Source organism: Monopterus albus, unplaced genomic scaffold (assembly GCF_001952655.1).
Source record: "Monopterus albus unplaced genomic scaffold, M_albus_1.0 scaffold68.1, whole genome shotgun sequence".
In the NCBI taxonomy this organism is placed as follows: domain Eukaryota; kingdom Metazoa; phylum Chordata; class Actinopteri; order Synbranchiformes; family Synbranchidae; genus Monopterus; species Monopterus albus.
This window is the reverse complement of record NW_018127948.1, coordinates 1,309,197-1,330,628: the sequence shown is the minus strand read 5'-3', so window position 1 is coordinate 1,330,628 and position 21,432 is coordinate 1,309,197. Positions and strand designations below refer to the sequence as shown.

The 21,432-nt window shown below is 40.1% G+C and overlaps 1 protein-coding gene across 1 annotated transcript in view; it reads left to right on the top strand.

Annotated features, from left to right (window-relative positions):
* The first annotated feature begins 28 nt into the window (after positions 1–28).
* Positions 29–21,432, top strand: part of tmem104 (transmembrane protein 104) — a 53,733-nt gene continuing 32,329 nt past the window's right edge. The window contains exons 1-6 of the mRNA XM_020604928.1: positions 29–1,500; positions 2,121–2,187; positions 2,411–2,532; positions 4,072–4,153; positions 9,295–9,388; positions 10,188–10,271. Of these exons, the coding sequence (XP_020460584.1) occupies positions 2,143–2,187; positions 2,411–2,532; positions 4,072–4,153; positions 9,295–9,388; positions 10,188–10,271 (427 nt within the window). The 5' untranslated portion in view covers positions 29–1,500; positions 2,121–2,142. The remainder of the gene's footprint in view (positions 1,501–2,120; positions 2,188–2,410; positions 2,533–4,071; positions 4,154–9,294; positions 9,389–10,187; positions 10,272–21,432) is intronic.

Below are 21,432 nucleotides of genomic sequence, written 5' to 3'. Positions count from 1 at the left end.
GGCCAGCTATTATTTTGAGCCACTGCAGGATTCATTTAAAGCACCACCACATTTCCTTCTAGCCCACTGCTGAATTTCAACCAGCTTATCAGTTGAATTTTAAAGCAGTCAGATGTGAGCTAGAAGGAAAGTAACAGACTTTGCAAGCTCTACTAGTCTTGTAGTAAACATGAAGTCAAAGAATCAGTACTACTTGCATTTTATTGAGTACAAGTTCAAAACTGAGGAAAGAGACAACAGGTTTTACGAAGTGTGTAGTTATGAATGAAGTAGTAGGTTAACTGACGTCAAATATATGTAATGTCGGTGCAGTGAAAATACAATATTTGCCTAATTGGAGTACAAATAACAGCAAATGGCAATACTCCAGTGAATCCGACAGGTAACTGTGTGCAATGCAAGGAAATAGGATCAGTACAGCGTGTTATTTCATTCAGGAAGTATGCAGAGGAAAGATTAGAAATGATTACTCAATTACAGAAGCAAGGACTATCAGAATGTAGTTTGAAAGGTATTTTAGAATATGGAAGTAGTGAGTTGACGTGGACTTCCGACAGGAGGTAGCAGTAATGCAACACAAAGGATGCCAACTGCCGTAAACCCTAAGAGAAGAAGAGGTATTTCCTGTGGATGCACTTTATAGCTTTTTTGCAAACCTTTATTAGAACCACAGTAACATCAGAAAAAGAAAGAAAAAGAAGTACTTGAAGTGTAAAAATGACCAATGTAAACAAAAAGCTTACAGAAATGGAATAATACATCACTTATTCATTGAAATATTTCATTTAACAATACCTTCAATAACACTTCTCAAAATATGAGATGTCCATAATGCTTTCTTCTTATAAATTCTACAGAATAAATCATAAAACAACAGAGATTGTTTTGGATGAAGCTCAAGAAATCTGGCCTTGTGGTTATGATGTTTAATTAAATTCTTAATTTCATTGTTGTACGATTATACATTCAAAAATAAGGAAGTTTGAGTCCAAAAATTACTTGAGGAAGTACAAGAGTAAAATAAATGAGATAAACACTCAGGTTTGTTTTTGCAAAACGAACATAGAGAAGAAACATCTGGTCTAAAGTGGTGTATAAATTCAATGCAGGGAGAATATAAGTATAAAACCTTAATACGGACTTCTTTAACCTTAACAACAACAAAAAATGTACATCATGGTGGACACTGAAAACTAGTACCGATAGGCGTGGCTGTTGTGTCACGTGCCTATGGCATATGACACGAGTAGCTCATGTCATATGACACGTCACGCTAGTAAAGGCAACACGACCGCGCGGGGTAAGAGAAATCCAGAAAACATGATTTAAATAGTTGCCGATTTAACCAGCGTTTAGTCATACAGGCCTTATAATGCAGTACCCTATAAGGAAAGTGTAAACACGCTGTGGCCAGTGTAGGGACAGCCGCACGAGGGACTGATTTAGCTGGGAGCATCCTGCTAAATAGCAGCTACATTAGTAAAATACCCTGGAAAGAAGGTGAGCAGTGTTTACTTTGGTTTTCATTAATGACATCCATGTAGCTAGCTATAGGATATCTAGTTTCCCTTTTTTATGGTTAAAACGTTATCCGTAGGTGATAACTCTGTGACCTACGCTGCTAAATGAGTTGCTAGCAAGGAAAATTCAGCTCACAGAGATCAACAGTATCTCATAAATAACTTAATGAAAGCCCGGATAGCAATACACCGTTTAACATTAAGGCGAAACACTATCATGCACACTGTTCATATGGAGTGTCACACAACACACTATCCGTACAGCTGTGGCAAAAGACATTTGTTTTCGAATCTGGGCTGTTTAGTGAATCATGTTTATGCCGAATTGAACATTGAAACTTAAAATATCAGAAAAGTCTTCAATCAAATGTTTAACGTGTGTGTGTGTTTTGCCAATGTTCCAATATTGACATAAACACTAAATTGCAAGATGTGTGCTTAAAGTCTTTTGTCCATACAATATAAAATTAATTTCTGAATTCTTATTCTTGCATTATAGTTAGACCATTAACAACCTGTTTTGGCAGCCATGTACTTAAGATGCCAATAAAGCAAAAATAAGCAAAGGGTCCATCTACCTGCCTGTTGTTTATCCTTCAGGTGAGGCTGAGTGTCATTGACCATGCCAGGCGGAATTACAGAGACCGGGGAACCCTACTCCGCGTTTGTGAGTATCATGCAGAATGGTTTGGTTAATTCCTGATCTCTTTTTGATCATTCAAGGTCAGACACATATTTAACCACCTTACAATTGTAAAAGGAGAGCTCTGTAAAAATATGGGTTGTTAGTAAAATTGTCAGTAGTTTTGAGCTGTAGTGGATACATGTATGAAATGCTGCAGTTCTTTAACAACTGAGATTATAAAGTTGACGTGTCATGTCTTTCTCAGGTGGGGCTGGTGTATATGTTCAATCTGATTGTGGGAACAGGAGCTCTCACGATGCCCAAAGCCTTCGCCACAGCTGGTTGGGTGGTCAGCATAGCACTTATCTCTGTTTTAGGATTTATGAGGTAAGCACTGTTCTGCCTCAGCCTGAATTCATGAACAGGACAGAGAGTACCTGTAACCGGCTTCACCCGCTTTCTATTTCTGACATGTTTCATTTCTTCTGCTGTCTGGACTAGTCAGTTAAAATTAGCAAAAGTTGATAAATTTAATATTTTCTCAGAATCAGCTTTATTGGCCAGGTGTGTCGTACACACGAGGAATCTGACTCTGGTGCATTGGCTCTCAATGTGCATGTACATATCCCCATGCAAGGGCAAGTAAACAGTAAACCAACATAAGGCTAGTATAACAAGATAAGCAGTATTAACAAGCAACAAACAGTGCAAACACTGCAAAATAAACAGTATAAACAGGCAGTAAACAATGCAGGCAGACAAAGGAATGCTCATTGTGAAACAAGATAAATAGGAATAAAAATAGAGACCTGTACGGATCTGTATAATCTGTACAATGTATATTTACAGGTATTGCACTGAGGAAAGGTATTGCATTGAGGGATATTTTGCACACAACTATTGAAAATGTTTTGCATTGTGAGGCCCAGGGGTTAATTTGTGCCAGAACAAGCTGGATCTGGCGCCAAATTGTGACTGACACCTATTATGGTGCCCCTCGTGCAGGACTCTGGGAGGACATTTGTCAGTTATTGGTCAGTTCTGGCTAAAACTGAGAAACTGCTAGCTGAATGTTTTGTACGCTGGTCTTTGCTGATGATAAATGGCCTCAGAGTTTAGCCAATCCATGCATTTTGCTGAAGTCACAGTTACTTGCTGGTGTGCTCAAATAATTTTTCACTTTTCACTCTCTCATACATGTATTTATTTATTTATATACTTTAGAATGCTGCATTATGAAGAAGAGCGGGGCTGCAACACTAGTGGTTTCAGATGGACAGAACACAAAGTACAATAAGACTGGATCTGATTTGATCCACTTGGATCTTTACAGAAACATTATTTGGCTCGAAGCAGTGGTTAATGTTGGATAGCTTCTCTTGCCAGACGTTTTAGTCACTCTGTGGCTGACTAAATTTGTTATGGCAAAAAACTTTAAAATACGAGCTCACTGGATAGTAGGCAATCTTCTCAGAGTAATTATATAACAGTTAGTCCAACAGAGGAGGGTCTCTTCCATAAAGTCCAAACTATCCATGTGAGATCGGTGGCTTGGTAGCAGTACAGTATATTGGAATAAAGCAGAACCTAAGAAGACTGAATTCAGAACAATACAGTTTGTACTATGCATCCATGATTGATATATACTGTATGTAGTTGTTTTTAAATTTTAAATTTGACTTGTGTTTCCAGGCCATGTTTAAAAAAAACAGAGGCATTGTGCTGTTTTAATGCAGAAACAGTTTAATTTCAACAGGAAAGCAGGCATATGCTGGTACAAGGCCATCGCCTCCATGTTTATGTTGTCTCTGTTACTGTGTGTCAGAATGACAGAGAAGGTCTGGACATAGTTAATTTGAATATCAGTGATTACTGGCTGCTTGTTTGTTAAAATTTTAATCTGCTTATCCTTTATTCCTTTGACAGCTACATGACCACCACCTTTGTGATTGAGGCAATGGCAGCGGCCAATGCTCAGCTGCGTTGGAAGAGGAGGGAGCAGGAAGAGGTGAGATCAACTTTGAGAAGGGGGGCAGAGTCTCATTTGATTTTTAAACATTTTAAATAAACCAAACCAAACATTAAAGATGGAAATGTTTCTCCCTGTCGGGGAATTTGGCTAGTAAGACATTAATCCAAGCTCTATTTAAAGGCAATTTGTGCTTTGGACACCCGTGTGCCTGCAAAGGTCGAGTGACATAATTTTCATCATCTTCTCATGTCTGCGTGTACTCTGCAAAGATGTTCGTGTGCAGGCCAAAAGTTTATGGTCCGCACACCAAAAGCCCCAACTTCACATGTGCCACAATCCTTGGAAACATCGGTGTATGCAGACAGAAGGTAGACTCTCGATTTAAAATATGAATAAGAATGCGCCTGCGCACCCCTTGTCCTTGTCCGCATGAGGGTATCTCCAAAGCATGAATTCCCCTTTATACCTGCAGGCAAACATATGGAACTAATGTTAGTATGAAAAGAGTGGAGGGAGATTTATAGTGGTTATCTCCAGTTAATATGCTTTTAGGTCTTGTTTTGTGATGCATTGAAGTGTTCGGGCAGCTAATTACTAAATGTACTTCAGCATTTTTTTTGTACCTGTGAAACAATCTGTGTCCAAGTAAACATCAGTGCAGAGTGATTTCAGTCCGGGAGTGTGAAATTAATTTTCTAGCTGTGTGCTTATGCAGAACCACATTGCAAGTCAAACTGATAAGAATCTTTTTTTTTTTTTTTTGGAACGTGCCACATCTAGCTTGTATCTGATTCTCCAAAACAGGCTTATGCAAATCCTGAAATGGTAGAGATGTGGCTGAGAACAGAAATGCTGGATTATTTGGGATCATGCTGTGTAGTCCATTAGTGCACTAACTACTGCTATGATGCTGCTTTACAGTGGATTTGTATTCCAAGTATATTTTGCTGGTGTAATTTTTAATAAAAAGCTTTACTCTCTGTCAGTAAACGTGTAAACAGTCTATCCTGTTGAGTTGAGGTAAAGCTGGATCATGGCAGGTCTGCTAACTGATATCTAAGGAGTAGGTTTTCGTTATAGTTTTCAACCCTTGGTGTCACCACTGTAAACACTAGATGAATATTCATCTTGTATGTGATTAGGCTGTAAGATAACTGAGCATCTCTTTGTTAATGTTTTGTTTACGTTCAGTTAAGCAACCCGGACTAACGTCAGAGGTCAGACTGACTAATCATAGTTCTTGTCGACTCCATTTTTTTTTTTTTTTTTTTTTTTTTTGGTTTGTTTTTTCCTGTAACTGCTGTAGCTCCAATTCGTAGTTAGGAGGAGACACATGGCAGCTATGGCGTAGCTGTGTGTGCGGACGCCATAACACTCAAAATCCCCCTTTCCTAACATTACAACAAACCAATGTCATGACTGATGTGTAAAACTGGTCCATATCTTTCCTTGAAACTTCAGATTTTTTGTGCATTTCAAACCTCCGACGAGCCAACTTTAAACCATTGCTTTCCCTTTAAATGTCGCAGGTTATAGTACCAAGAGACACAATTGGCTGCTTTCCTCTGTCTCTTGAAATCTGTGATCATCTTTGTAGTTTCACCAGTTGTTGAGCCGAGCCAGCTCACGAGATCAGACGGCTCTCTTCTTTCTGCTGAGTTCTCAGATCTTGTTTCTGAGACAACTTCTGTAGTATTATCAGTAAATGTGTGACATGTGACAAAGTAGATTAAAGATAATTGAACTTATGGTAAAGACACAAGGACAGATCATCCACTGATCTGATGCCTCTGTAGACAAACTGACGTCGATCAGGTTAAAAACTAAAGTAGATTTCTAAGCTGTCCGTTCCGAAAGCTTTGCGAATCCTTGCGGTTTCAGAATCTTTAATGTCAAGTATGTTAAAACGCAAGGCAAAATGAGAAAAATTAGTAAAGTCAGAGGCAATGTGTAATTTAATGCTCACAATGCTGAAGTATTTCTGGAGCACCAGGACTTAATGACCTTTATTATCAAAGATCTTAAAGCTTATTACCCCAGCTTTTCTTTGACATTTGATCTTCTGCCGAGGGAAATAATGGCTTTTTTCATTGTTTGCCCAGTAAAAATGACCAGAGTATAGAATGGACAGCAGTCAGAAAGTGCAAACCTCCACAAAGGCATTTGTGTTTCTCCATAATGGCATAAAAAAATTTTCTGGATTGGTATGATGATCTGAATCTCCATCAAAATGCAATAAATTGTTCCATGGGTCATACCCTGCTGCTCCAAAAACTGCCATCGAATTCTGTTCAGTGTTTTGAGTTGTGCTGTGAACAATCCAATAATTGGTGGTAAAAAAAAATTACCTCCTTGGTGAAGGTAAATATTTCATGTTCCCCTTAAGACGAAGCTGTATTAATTTTTATTTAGAAATCTGTTGTTGTTTTATTGCTCAATCTTGGAATAAGTGGAGTGTGCCTCTTGCCGCCAGCCTATAAGAAACCCAATCCGGATGAAGCCGACAGTTTAGGTATTTACTCAATTACCGAGGGAAACAGCCCAGTCTTCAATCATTTTACTTTGACTTAGAATAGGGCTTTGTTCTCTCTAAATGGCTTGGCCTTTGCTTTTTGTTTCTCCCCTGGTACAGAAGTCATCTTGCTTAATGCCTGTTGGTTTCCAGTTGAGGAGTTATGAGGCTGAGGACAATAGCTCAGCTCTAAGTGAGCCTCGAACCCTCAGCCTTGATTCATGGCTCCTGTACACCTCTCAGCCTTTCCCTCCCATGTAATGGTAAACAGGAGAGAGGGTAAAACTGGAAATGCTTACCACTGAATGGCTTTTATTTCTCTCTGCTTGAGTAAAGCTTATTAACAAAAATAAAGGCATAAAGGTCTTAGATACTCTAAGTTTATTGGGTCAAAAATAGAGACTGAGTCTGAGAATGGTCTTTGGCTGCATTAGATGGTGTAGAAATAGTTCTAAGCCAGTTCATATGGACAACAATGCAGGTTTTCAGGAAAATCTGAAGTGCAGTATTGACATCTGGATGTGTTGTGAACAGATGGTTGAACTCCTTATCGAAGCTCCCAGCTGTGACTGAGTGTAATTGACCTAGATAGCTGGAGTGGCTGCGGAGATGTGATCGCCCTCTCCTGGAACTTTAAGCTGAGTGTGACCAGACTGTATTAATGTCTTTATATTGCACCGACAATGTATTCTGAGAAATTCTCTCTAGCTCTTTATTTTAAGGGTCTTTTCTGTCCTAATAATTTGGTATTTACTGGGAAAAGGAAAATTCTGCCATATAAAATGTCATTGTGCAGACTTTTCTCTAATTTAGGCTTTTTATGTCTCTGAACTGGCGACAGCTATGGCCAGAGGCATTATGTTTTCAGGATGTCTGTCCATCTGTTTCATTCTCGTGAACATATTATCTCAGGAACACCTTGAGGGTATTTATTCAAAATTGGCACAAATGTCCACTTGGATTCAAGGTTGATGTGACAAAGCTCTATATCAGGTCTCTGTGGTCCTCTGTAAAAGTAGTATGTTAGTGAAGATGGCATGTTTTACACTGGAAATTATTTACTAGAATCAAACATGTCAATATAGTGGTAACTTCTTTTAGCCCAAATACCCTTAATATTTTTGATAAGTTCCTGAAGTCCTTCCATACATATACAGTACAAGGCATTTTGGCACTCACAGATGCACAGTAGAGCAGAGAATCGGAGCTCAGTCTGCTTTATTTTGGTCGTCGCTTATCTTAAAATATCCTCGAACTGCTGAAATTTCTTTTCCACCACCTAATGACCAGCTCAGCTAGTGTGAGGTTAATGTAATGCTGCCGTTAAGCGGTGTCATTGCATAGTATTGGGCAGTTGTTACAAGCGCAAGCACTAGAGGGCGGTATCGGACCAGATACCCGATGCTGGTATCTGGATCGGTGCATCCCTTCATGCATGTAAACTGTAACTTGCTTGATGGATGCAACCATGAGGTGGTAATTGTACCTTCCCATAAAATACTGTAGTTTTACTTCTGCCTAAAAAAAAAATAAATAAAATTTTTTTTAAAAACTCTTCATATTGGTCCTGCTCAGCACCAGTTGGACAGAACTGATGAAGCCTATTGAATGAGACGTGAAACGTACCCAAAACCAAGTCCACATGATTTTTGTTTATATTAAATTGTTTTAAATTAAAATCACTATAACTGAACTGCTCACAGCTCAAAGACACACACCTTGTAAAAGGATTCACAACTAGATGTTGATTTCCATTAAGGTGTCACAAGAAAAGGACTGTTAATGGGTGCCCTAAGTTACACTAGCAACAAATTGAAATGAATTAAAAATATCCAACTACAAACCTTCAGTTGAATTTCAGTTACATAGTGTTTTCTAGCAAGTTATAGGAAACTATGAGACAAGTAAAATAAAATTCAACATTATATCATGAAAAAGCCACCAGAAAGTAACTATAGCATGCTTTAATATACTTAGCTGTAATACACTACGAATGTTGGGGGGGGGAGGGTCATAACGGAGGAGACATAACGGTTTATTGCAATTGATCTTAAATTACATTTCTTTTTAAAGTCAAAATTATGATGCGAGTTTCTCACATTGTTTAGCTGTATGTCCGGTTCCACTTCCTTTTCTAAATCATCTACATGAGTTAGAAATGAAACATTCACAGCCACAACGAGGAATCACATTTATTCTTCTGCCAGGTGTTTGAGTTTGTTCTTGTACAACAGTCATCTGACTCGCATCCATGTGCATCATCTGTTATTTTGCCAGGTTGCTTCTGTTTGCGTGTTATTTGTCACGGAGCCATTTCGCTTCTGTCACTCCTCATCTCCTCTGTCCCAGCCAGCGTGTCACCTACTAATCCGATGACACTCACAAAGCTGACACTGACAGCTGCTTGACGTTAATCTGCACAGAATTTGTGAAATGATGAAAAACCATTTGTGGGCATGTGATTGGTGTGAATTGTGCAGGTCTTCCATTCTCCAAAGTGCTTCCCAGCTGTTGGTAGTAATTTCCAGATGTTGCCATCCCCGTGTCACGTACAGATCAGATAAACACCGTTAAAGGCTTGTAAACCGACTGTTGTTTATGTTAAGAAATTAGGAAAACAGGCAAACGCATAATCGAGCTTCACACACTCATGTCATCTCCACAGACTGATGAGAGCGACTCCACCTCTGAGTATTCAGATGATGATGTCATGGGCCGGGGCCGATCAGAGCCGGAGACAAAGCCCATCTTGTCTGTCCGTGAGTATGACCGGTTTTTATAGTGCATACATTTTGTTACTGTCATTAGCACAATTACAACGGGCAGAGTGTTGAGCCCTTCCAAACTGGACCAGACACCAAATACCAAACAGACTTTTTGTCATTGCCATCCAAAACTACCTTCCAAAAGTGATTTATTCAACAGTTTTATGATCTGCCATCACTAGTTAAGGTGTGATTTAGGCACAAGCTTGATGAAAAGTAGAGAAAGATTGTGGTTATGGTTAAAAGGCATCAACACTGAAGGTTTGTTGGAAATAAGAAAAAAAAAGCACTTAATTATTTTTTGCTGGTATATTAAATTCAGTTTTAACTACCTAATTTCCTTTCAGTTGCTGGAGAGTCTAATGAGACTCAAAACGGGCTCCAAGTTGAAAAGTAGGCTGCCGGGAATAGTTTGATGAAAACTAGTTGCACATCCTATACTAATGTGTATTTGTTCTGTTGTGGCTGTGTTTAGATCTTTAAAAGCCTTAAATCTTAAACAGCAACCCTCTCAACACTTTATATCATCAGTCATTGAAGTTATTCATCAAACAATGCTCAGTTCACTTTTTTTTTATTAGAAGTATGATTTAGAAGGAACAAGAACATTGCTTTACTGGTTAAATATCTTGACTGTTGAGACAATATTTCAACACTGGACAGAAGGAACTCCATTAAGACAACAGTACATTTTAATCTCTGCACATAAAATCTGAACACCGCTTCTGGCATTGAACTAATGCTGTTAATGGTAGTGGGCATTTTTGTGTTTCTTTTATTTTTTCTCCCACAGAGAGGCCAGGAGCTCATGTTGATCATTTCAGTATTGTGGAGCGGGTTGAGATGGGTCAAATGGCCTCCATGTTCTTCAACAAAGGTAATGGTTTTCTGGCCTCGAGCTTCTACTCTCACTGCACATTGTTTAGTTAACTGCAGATGCCACCGTTATTAGCCACATGTAACGTTTATGGAGGGGCAGTGAAAATTGTGCGGGACAATTCAGAAATGTTTTTTTTATTTAAAACACATTTTTATGTTCATTCCTCACATTCCCACAGGAAGGATGCAAGGCTTTCTAATTGGATGTTATTATCTATGGACAGATTGACTTTGGTTGTAATTAGCTGTATGAGACCTCATCACTGCCTTTAATCAGGCTACTGAGCATGTGTGTGGGAAGGGGGGCAGCAAACCTCAGTGGCTTGGAAGCTAATGAACTCTCTGCTAAATTGTGGTGGCAAATTGAATGCCGAATCACCTTGAACAAGAGACGGCGAAAACATTGCAGCTTTACATTCCTCATTTACATCGGTACATTGTCCTGGCTGTGTGGGCATGAAACTGCCCCTTCTGCTCACCTCCACTGTCCCCTTGTCTACTTGCATTATGTCGACGACCAGAGTGAGTGAAAGGAACAACAAAAGGTCAAAGCTCTGACAATATCATCTCAGATCTGACACATCTCGTCCTTCAGCGTCTCAACACTAGGTGGAGCAGCCGGCACACACAGTGTAACACACATCCACTCGGCTCACGTTCACACCCACACATAGGAACGCGCTCATGCAGGTCATGCTGTTAAAGCTGCTGTGTGCTTCTAGCCATGCAGCCTCTTGTGGCTCACTTGACTCTTCTGCCTGTTAAAAGTGAGGCACCAAAAATGTATTTTTGCTGATGACCTTTCCCACCGTGAAACAGCCTGTGTGCAGGTGAGGCACGTGCAGGCATCGATTGATAACAAGGAAATGAATTTTCTCTCCTCTCTTGCCTACACTATGGGAAAGCAGCCCGGTTATTCTAATCAGAAATGAGTTAGATGAACACCAAAGGGGAGACGCAGCTCTATTGTCTTTCCTGACTGTACTGATTTGTAATTACAAACATGTATTTATATATTTATGTATTATACCTAATTAAAAGTACTGTAAGGTTGGCTAAAATTTTCATGTAATTTGGTAAGTTTGAGCAAATAGAGTTAAAAATAAATGACATATGTGCTCATTCATTCAATGCCAGCTTTCAGTACTTGACAGTTTCTAATATTCTGTGTTACAGACACAGTTAGTACTTATTTAAATTAGATATACAGCCCTGATGACTTCATTTCTGTCCTTAATTTGTGTCAGTAAATGACTATAGATCTGTTCAGCTGACCTTTTGCCCTAGATGACCTCTGCATGCTCGGGCTAATCATAATTTATGTAAAAAGTCCCATAGCACCGATACAGCTGCAGGTCACTGCTTGCACAAATGCAGTCGGAGTACAATACGTCATGCTGCACGGCTTGTAGATTCCCCTCAGTGTAAAATAAATTCTTTATTCTGCCAATTCATAGGTTGTCAGGTCCTCAAATCGTAATTACCCATTGCGTTTTCTTAGTCTTCTGTGTTAGTTAATTAAATATCCATGCATTTTTGGGTTTAGTGTTTATTAGACAGTGTGCATGTTAACTCACCATCCACTTTATTATGTACACCTGTGACGGACATTTTTAATTATTTTCTGACATTTTATAGAGCACACGATTAATCGACTGAGGAAATAACCGGTAAAGTGATTGATGATAATGATAATAATTTACTTATGGCATATTTATTCTGGTGCTGTCAGTCAGGCTACTAGGAGGATATTCAATCACTTTTAGATAGTTTAAAAAAAACAATGGACTGACAGGCATATGTAGCCCTTTCTTCCTGTGTTCAAGGAGCTAAATAACAAGAACGAGAGTAAACAGCTCCCTTATACTATGCTGAAGTTACAGAACATTAAAACGGTTTAAACAGCACCTCGCTAGTCTTCACAGATAATAAATAGTTACAGAACATTAAAACGGTTTAAACGGCACCTCGCCCGTCTTCACAGATAATAAACTGCAGACATGGTTGCACACTGTCTCTCTGTCCTGAAATGAAAAGGCATCTTTCTTGCTGTTGAAGAGGCACTCTAGAGGGTATTTGACTTCTCCCTGGGCTGAAATTGACATAGCAACAGCAGTAAGGCAGGCTTGGAATAAGGCCATGTGTATTGTATCAGCCTGAACTGCTGCCACTGACAGGAATGTTGATGGAGGCTGGTTTATCTGCACCGCTGTGGAAAGGTGTTTTTATAGCCTTCACATTGATGATTTGAGAGGTGATTAGAAGACGCCTTTGGCTAAAGTCACAAGGAGAGACTAAGAGAGCGCTATCCTTGCATCACCATCATCACTCAGCCTTTTTTTTTTTTTTTGCCTCTGTGATGTACTGGTGAACATGGTGCCCGGGCAAATGGCAAGATTGTTTCTTCAACGGGAACTGTACTTCCCTTGACATATAGAGGACTGTGGCGGTGAAGAATAATTTACTCTCCTGTAACCCAGCCTTCTGTCTTTAATGAGAGCCCAACACATCCATTTTTAATCCTTGAGTGACTTTTACTGAAATGTCATATTTGTGCATTGAGAGCACAGGCAATAAAAATCTGGAGGGCCTGAGCCACTGCAACGGTCAATGAATATGTTTCCTGCGGCTCACAGCCCAGTTGTTTTCCACAAGTCACTACTATTATAGTTACCTGTGTTAGCTTTGTGGAGATGCGCTTTAATTTCATTTCAGGGGGTATATAATGGCTGCCAGTGTTCACTCCATCTGCTATTACAGATTTAGTCCCAGGAAGCAAGCTTGGTTTATGAAAGTTTAATTTGTTTGTCAAAATGAAACCGAGCGAGGACTGTTGTAATCTGTTCAGCCCTGCACGATACATCAGAAGGAAATTCATTTCTGGCTCAAGTCTGAAGAAAACAAGGTTTTCTGAGTGTAAATAAGAACTGGACAACACACCAGTGGGTCAAATTGTTTTCTGTGATCTAGTGTTTTTACTGCATTGTATTGCATTGTAACTCTCCCTACTACTTTGTGTCTGTCTGTCTGTCTGATACATACTTGAGTTGTTTGAATGGGGCTTTCTATATCATAACGCTGAGTTTTCCACTCACAAGCTAATGTTGTGAGCAGTTACAGTACAATAAGATTAGTCTGTCTGAGACATGCTGTTATTGGCTGGCAGTGTTAAGATGTCATTTACATTTATTAAGTTACCGGACCATCGGATTGCATTTATTATGTTCAATGTTTTATGGTCTGCATTTTGTGTTAGCTAATATTATCCCGTATAGTCAAAGTGCATTAAAGCGGGGGAAGATTGTTGTGGGTGCACACGGGAAGTGGGTGGAGTGAAAAAAATGGCGATGGAATGAATAAACGGAGTTGAACCGAGCTGCACGTGTATCATCATTGGAGTTTATTAACATTGGTAGCAGAGGATGGTTTCTAACTACACCGTACCACCAACCTTCGAAGAAGGGAAGCTATATGAAAGCTGGAAGAATGAAGTCGGAATATGGACAAGAGTTACCGGACTGGAAAAGAGTAAACAAGCGCTTGCCGTGGTTTTGGCGCTTTCGGGCAGAGCGCGAGAGACAGCGATGGAAATACCGGTAGATGACTTAAACAAAGACACTGGCATGACCACTTTGCTGACTAAACTTGATGATCTGTTCCTTAAAGAAGAAAAGGATCGGACCTACGAAGCTTACACGAGTTTTGACAGGATTACGAGGGATAGTAGTGTTTCCATGACGGATTACACTATTGATTTTGAACAGCGTTACTCTCGAATGCGTAAGTACAAAATGGAACTTCCGATGCAGTGTTAGCTTTCAAGCTATTAGACACAGCATGCTTGGAGATGAAGGAGCGACAACTAGGACTGACAGCATGTGCAGATCTGACATATGCATCTATGAAATCCGCATTGAAGAGGATTTTTACAGGAAACGTATCAACCCCAACAGTTGGAATCAACAAAGAAACAGCCTGCATAGCAGAGCAGAGATGGCAGAGAAATAAGTTTGCTTCAAAAAATGACAGGAAAAGGCACCGCTTCCGGGAACAAACCCACTTGATAGGTATGGCCGCAGATCAGAATGTGCAGTGTGTCAAAGCACTTTCCACTGGGCCAAGGATTGCCCACACAGAGGTGAACAGGTTAAACTAACAAAAGATATTGAAACGGAGGATATTGAAGAGTACTTTGTACACAAGAGACATTATCTGAAGCTGAAATATTCATGACTGAGTGCTTTGGCACAGCAATAATAGACACAGTATGCACACGGACTGTATGTGGACAGGAATGGTTAAAAAAATACACAGCTGATCTGAGCCAAGATGAGTCATAATTTAAAGAAGACAAACACATAACCATAGGCCTTTCAAGTTTGGAGATGGGAAAGTGGTGTATTCAGTGAAAAAGGTGAAAATTCCAGCAACAGTTGGACAAATAAAGTGCAAAATTGAAACAGAAGTTGTGCCAGCAAATATAACACTGCTGTTGAGCAAAACATCTTTGAAAAGAGCTGGAACGGTGTTAGACATGGAAAAAGATAAAGCTGTGATGTTCAACAAGCCTGTGAAGCTGGAGTTCACTAGCTCAGGCCACTATTGTGTGAACATAATGAATAAAAAGGAAAGACCTGAAGACACTCAGTGTGGAGAGCAGATTTTGACAAGTACTTCAGAGGAGGAGATTTTGACCATTACAGACAAAATGAGCACTAAAGAGAAGCACAAAATCCTATTGAAACTTCACAAACAATTTGGCCATGCTCCTGCTGACAGATTACAGAGACTTCTCAGTAGTTCTGGAAATAAGGTCTCTTGAGTGCAGTGTAATCTTGCAAAGGATTGTGAATGACTGTGAAGTGTGTCAAAGGCATGGTAAAGCTAAACCAAAGCCTGCAGTTGGTATGCCACTGGCATCACAGTACAATGAAACCGTAGCTGTGGATCTGCATGAACTCGAACCAGGTGTGTGGTATCTCCACATTATTGATCAGTTCACATGGTTCAGTGCTGGTAGCATCCTGACTACGAAGAGGCCATCTGAAATAATAAAACATTTCATCCATGACTGGATAAGTGTTCATGGTCCACCAAAAAATCTGTTTAGTGATAATGGTGGAGAGTTTAATAATGATGAAGTGAGAGATATGGCAGAAAACTTCAACATAGAGATAAAAACAACAGCTGCTTACAGCCCGTGGAGCAATGGGCTTGTGGAACGACACAATCAAACACTTAGAGATATTGAAGAAAGTGAAGGCAAGCAACACGTGACTGGCACACTGCAATGGACTGGGCTCTTATGGCAAAGAACACGCTGCAAAGCGTCCATGGTTACAGTCCTCATCAGTTAGTGTTTGATCAGAATCCCAATTTACCCTCTGTGCTAACTGATAAGCCCCCAGCACTAGAAGGGACTACAAAGAGTGAATGGGTTGCACACATCTCTGCCTTGCATGTGTCAAGAAAGGCTTTTGCTGAAGCAGAGTGCTCAGAGAGGATTCAGTGAGCATTAAGAAAGCAAGTGCGTAATTCAGATGAAAACTACATCATGGGTGACAAAGTGTTCTACAAAAGGGTTGATTGTGCTGAATGGAAAGGACCAGGAACTGTCATCGGTCAGGATGGTGCAGTGGTGTTTGTCAGACATGGAGGAATCTGCATCAGAGTGCACCGGCTCAGACTAAAAAAGGTGAATGGAGAGAATGAGGATCGGCTTGTCACACAGACAGATGCAGTAAATGTTGAGGATCATACACAAAGACAAGGGGACGCTGACAACAGAGAACAAATAGAAACGTGAAACAGAACTGCAACATCCAGTGACACACACCGAATGCACAGGAGTCACCATTAAGAGGACAGGCTGATGATGAGCCATATCCTAGTGAAGACACGGAGATAAATGTTGGAGCTAAGTACAACAGTGTTGTGCTAAAAGCAGGGCAGATTGTGAAATACAGAGATGGTGAGAACAGTATTTTACATACAGCTAAAGTACAAGGGCGTGCAGGAAAAGCTACGGGTAAATACAAAAACTGGTACAATATTTTGCTTATTGAACCCACTGATGTTGCAGGCACCACTAAATCAGTGGATCTGTCGAATGTGGAGAACCTCCAAACTGAGCCTTGTGTCAATAATGCTGGCACCACAGATTGTGAAGATATTCTGATAACAAAAGATGTCACATATGACTTGGCAAAACAGAATGAGATAAAAAACTGGAGTGACAATAAGGTATTTGAGGAAGTTGAGGATCAAGGACAAAAGTGCATTTCAACCAGATGGGTTTGCACTCTAAAAGAGACTGTATATGGCTTGGTGCCTAAAGCCAGGTTGGTGGCTCATGGTTTTGAAGAGCTGAAGGTTTCAGAGCTACAAAAGGACTCGCCCACATGTGCTTCTGAATCACTTCCGCTTCTTTTGGCAGTTATTTGTCAAAAGCAATGGACCCTGAATTCCATGGATATAAAATCTGCATTTCTGCAGGGAATGGAGCTGTCACGTGATCTCTATGTTAAACCTCCCCCAGAGGCAAAGTGTGAAGGGGTATTTTGGAAGTTTAAAAAAAGTGTGTATATGGTCTGGCTGATGCGTCACTGTACTGGTACAACAGAGTAAAAGACATCATTCTAAAAGCGGGAGGAATAATGATTAGAGTGGATCTGGCTGTGTTCTTTTGGAAGGATCAGAGCTGCAACGTTATGGGAGTCCTTGCCTGTCATGTAGATGACTTCATGTGGGGAGGCACAGAAACCTTCTCTACAACTGTGATACCTCACCTTAGGTCAATGTTTCAAGTAGGACGGGAGGAACACAACACCTTCGGTTATGTGGGAATGGACTTTGAGACTACTAAAGGAAAAGTGCAGGTGCACCAGGATAACTATATTCAGCACATACAGCCCATACTCATAGATCCTTCTCGAGCTGTGGAACACAACTCGCCTCTTTGTGAGAAAGAAAAGGATCAACTCGGATCAAAGATTTGTCAAATTCTTTGGGTGGCACGACAGAGCAGACCAGATGTACTGTTTGATGGCAGTAACTTGGCTTCAAGCATTAAGGATGCAACTGTACAAACTGTTCATGAGGCAAACAGAGTTGTGTGCAAACTCATCAAAAAAGGTACGACTGAACTTTCAAAACTTGGGCAGAGACAGTGCACTTCAGATGGTTGTGTTCAGTGATGCATCATTTGGCAACCTCCAAGATGGTGGGACTCAAGGTGGACACTTGATTGTTCTAATGGGAGAAAATGGAAAGTTCTCTCCCCTTTCCTGGCAGTCAAAAAGGGTCAAAAGGATTGTGAGGAGCACTCTTGCTGGTGAAACACTCGCATTATCAGATGGCATTGATAATGCACTGTTTATGGCAATGCTTTTCTCTGAACTCACTGCTGGTGACACGGAACATGCAACGCCAGTAACCTGTGTGAAAGACAATCATTCACTTGTTGATGCACTTAAGTCCACAAAGTCAGTAGCTGAGAAGAGACTTCGCCTGGAAATAAGCAGCATCAAAGAACCGATTCAGACACAGAAGGGTGAGCGAGTGTTGTGGTCCAACGCAAAAGACCAACTCGCTGACAGTCTCGCAGCAAAAGGGGCATCATCTCTCCAGTTACTGAAAGCACTCAGTGAAGGACGATGGCACCTTCTTTAGATTACACTTTGGATTTCTTTTTGAAAGAACTGAGCCTAAGAGACCATTAAAAAAAAAAATATATAGTATGTATATGTGTGTGTGTGTGTGTGTGTGTGTGTGTGTGTGTATATGTATGTATATGTATATAGTGAGTTTGTTAAGTTGTCATTAACATTAAGTTACCGGACCATCGGATTGCAGTTATTATGTTCAGTGTTTTTTGGTCTGCATTTTGTGTTAGCTAATGTTATCCCGTATAGTCAAAGTGCATTAAAGGGGGGGGAAGATTGTCGTGGGTGCACACGGGAAGTGGGTGGAGTAAAAAATGGCGATGGAATGAATAAACGGAGTTGAACCGAGCTGCACGTGTATCATCATTGGAGTTTAACAGGCAGATGCACTGCATCAGTGTTTGTCAGTAGTAATAGGAGTATTTTGTCCACCGGGGAGCACTGATAAGTTTATTATCATCCCACTCAGTCTATGTATTGATCACCGACTATAGAAACAATGGACAGGCTAAGAGCTCCCAGAAGTGAAGCCATCACTGGTCAATCGCCCCATGGTGGCTGGTTGTGGTATCTTTCATAAATCCTGCCTCTTCCATGTTAGCTGATGGGACATGAGCCAAACTAAAAACACAAAGTACAAATCAAATACATTTTCCCCAAAGGGGAGTTCTGTAGTTTTAGGTAGGTATTATCACATGATGTGTGTGTTGACAGAGATTCAGTCTCATATTACCTGCAATCACACAGAATTTGAGTGTTCACAAGACAGACCTAAATTAGCCAACTCTGTAACGTCCTGCTTGCTTATTTATAGAGACATACTATTAATGGCGTTGTTGCCTAGGAGTGGCTCAATTTATATTTAATTTATGAATCTATAAATTCACTTCATCACAGTTTCACCCTGATATTCCCACAAGAAGCAGAAGTTAAACATAAGGAGAGAAAGATTAATGAGGTGAATTAAAAAGTTAAATTACACTTTGCTCTCCTTTATTGCAGGGGCATGATGAGTTATTTATGATCAAACACCATAAAAAATTTCACAACTTGACCTTATAGGACATATAGACTTTTTATAAAACTAATACATACACGCAGTACTTGCATGTTGCCCTGTTCTTATGTGATGTACAGTATTAAATCTCTGATTACACCATGATAACAGTCCTGCTAAGTCTTTACAGTATAGTAAAATAGCCCATGTTATACACTTGACTGAATGTGCCCTTGTTTGATTTTCTGTAGCATCTCACAGAGAGGTTGTCACGTCTGCTGTCAGAGTGAAGATGGATAAGGACACGTTTCACAGCTACTTTAAAGGCCAGGCTCTTATGTGAAGGCTCATTTTGCAGCATTTTTGCCTGTGGCTCTGGGTAATTGGGAAATATTAGTTACAGTGCCGTGAAGACCTGCATCCCTGTGGTCATGCAGAGCTCTCGCCTTGCTATCACTTACTGACAGCAGCGGCACAGTACAGCATGTCCTGTTTCTGCTGTCTTCCACTGAGCCGCTAATATGTCTCGTGCATGTTGTGCCGTAGGAGATATTATAGCTTACAGAAGGAATCGTTTCTTAAAATGAGGGGAGCTTTAATTCTCATTTTCTTGCTCTTAAAACATATGTCTGCCTGTTTAGAACTGGGGCCAGCTAATGCCCTGCAAATAATTATACTTTTATGACACTTATAAAGTTTACCTCATCTCATTTAGAGAGGCGTTGAATCAACTGTATGACCGTCTTTCTTATATTAAGATAAAAGCTGTTTCTTATATTTGTCTAGCCCACTGACATGTATACAATGGACATGGTGTCAACAACTCCCTCCACTATGCACAAGTGAAGCCAAAATATTGCGATTAAGGCGGCTGCCATCTTGCTTTTTTGCAACTAGATTCTGTGCAGTAGCGACCAGACGTGGGGCAACCAGATGTGGGGCAACAACAACACCCAAAGTTGTCAAATCAACCAAAACACACCTCTTCTTATAGCATCAAATAACCCACTAAAAACAGACAGAAAAGTAACTGTTTTACACACAGCAGTGTGATCATATCTACCAAGAACCACAGAAGTGACTTCTGGGAAATCTTTGTTTTTAGTCTGGCTCATGTCCCAGCCATGAACATAGAGGAGGAAGGATTTATGACCTATACCTACTGGGGAGGGGCTTGCATCGCGGCGGCGTCATTTCTGAGAGCTCTTAGCCAGCCCATCGTTTTTACAGTCAACCGTCTAGCCTTACACATGTACAACATGGGGCGGACAAAATAGGACCCTGTGGCTGAACTGGAAATAAAATAGGAAAGTCAGAAATGTGATAATTCATTAGATGTTTATGTTTATAGCCAACATGTAAACAGTTTGTGTCGCACTGCTTGCATCTTAATAGCACTAGATTAATTTTTTAAATACTTGATTACATTTCAGATCAGCTCAAGTATAACGTAGTAAATGTTCTTAAATCGGTACAGTCATCTCTATTGATTACCTCCTTTGATGTATTTGATTTATTTGAAGTACTTGAAAATGAAATAAAATGCATATTCCCAGTTTTAATTTGGAAAAATAGCCTTTTGTGTCACAGAATGAGTCCTTGCCACTTTTGTGTTACTTTTACTTGAGAGTTGGCGTTATGTGGCTTCTTGCTAAAGAGGCTGTAGCTTTTGAATTGATTCACAGACACGACCCCCATTGCGGTGTGCTGATAGAGAGAAACCTGCTAATACTGGCCATAGTAGTACAGTTTGGTCTATACACAGTCTAAAATGCTAAACATGAGTATTTTCTATGTTTTGTTTTATGCCATTATAAAGACGACTTAAACTTGAAACTGTAATGGGCATTTTTTTAATAGATAAAAAAAAAAATTTGGGAAATAATCTGTAGATTAATCCATAAATAAAATAAACAGCCCTAATGGAGTACCAGCCGATTTAGACATGCGGGTCTTACAACTAGATGAATGATTGTTTATTAAGCTGACAATTCCTTTTTTTCAACATTGTCCCAGCCTAATTTAACTGTTGATAGACACTTTCAGCCTTTAATTTATAAAGCAATTGGTTTAGCTCGTAGAGCTCTAAATGTCAATTTTATTATTTCTTCAGAACAGGCTCTGTTCTCTAATTTCCTTGGTAGTAATGAATTAACTGTGGGGTCCAATTGGAACAGTTGAACCCCCTTCTGAGAATTCAGGACCATGATGGATGTGCAGTGCACTGTGACGATCTATCTGCTGGTGAAAGCTCTCAATCTTGGCTTGGCAAAGGCAGCTGGGCTGGGTGTGTGGATAAAGATGGGAGGGCACACGGTTAAGAGACTGTGGCTGACTAGAAAAACTTTCTTCATGGAGTGATTCCTTTTTTTAATGAATGCTATTAATATTTTTTATTGGACCAATAAGATGTACCTCTGCAGTACAGGCTGCTGTCCCGGAAAACGGATGGAGGGATGTATCGAGCGGAAGAGAGTGTGTTTTAATAGAGATGGAGC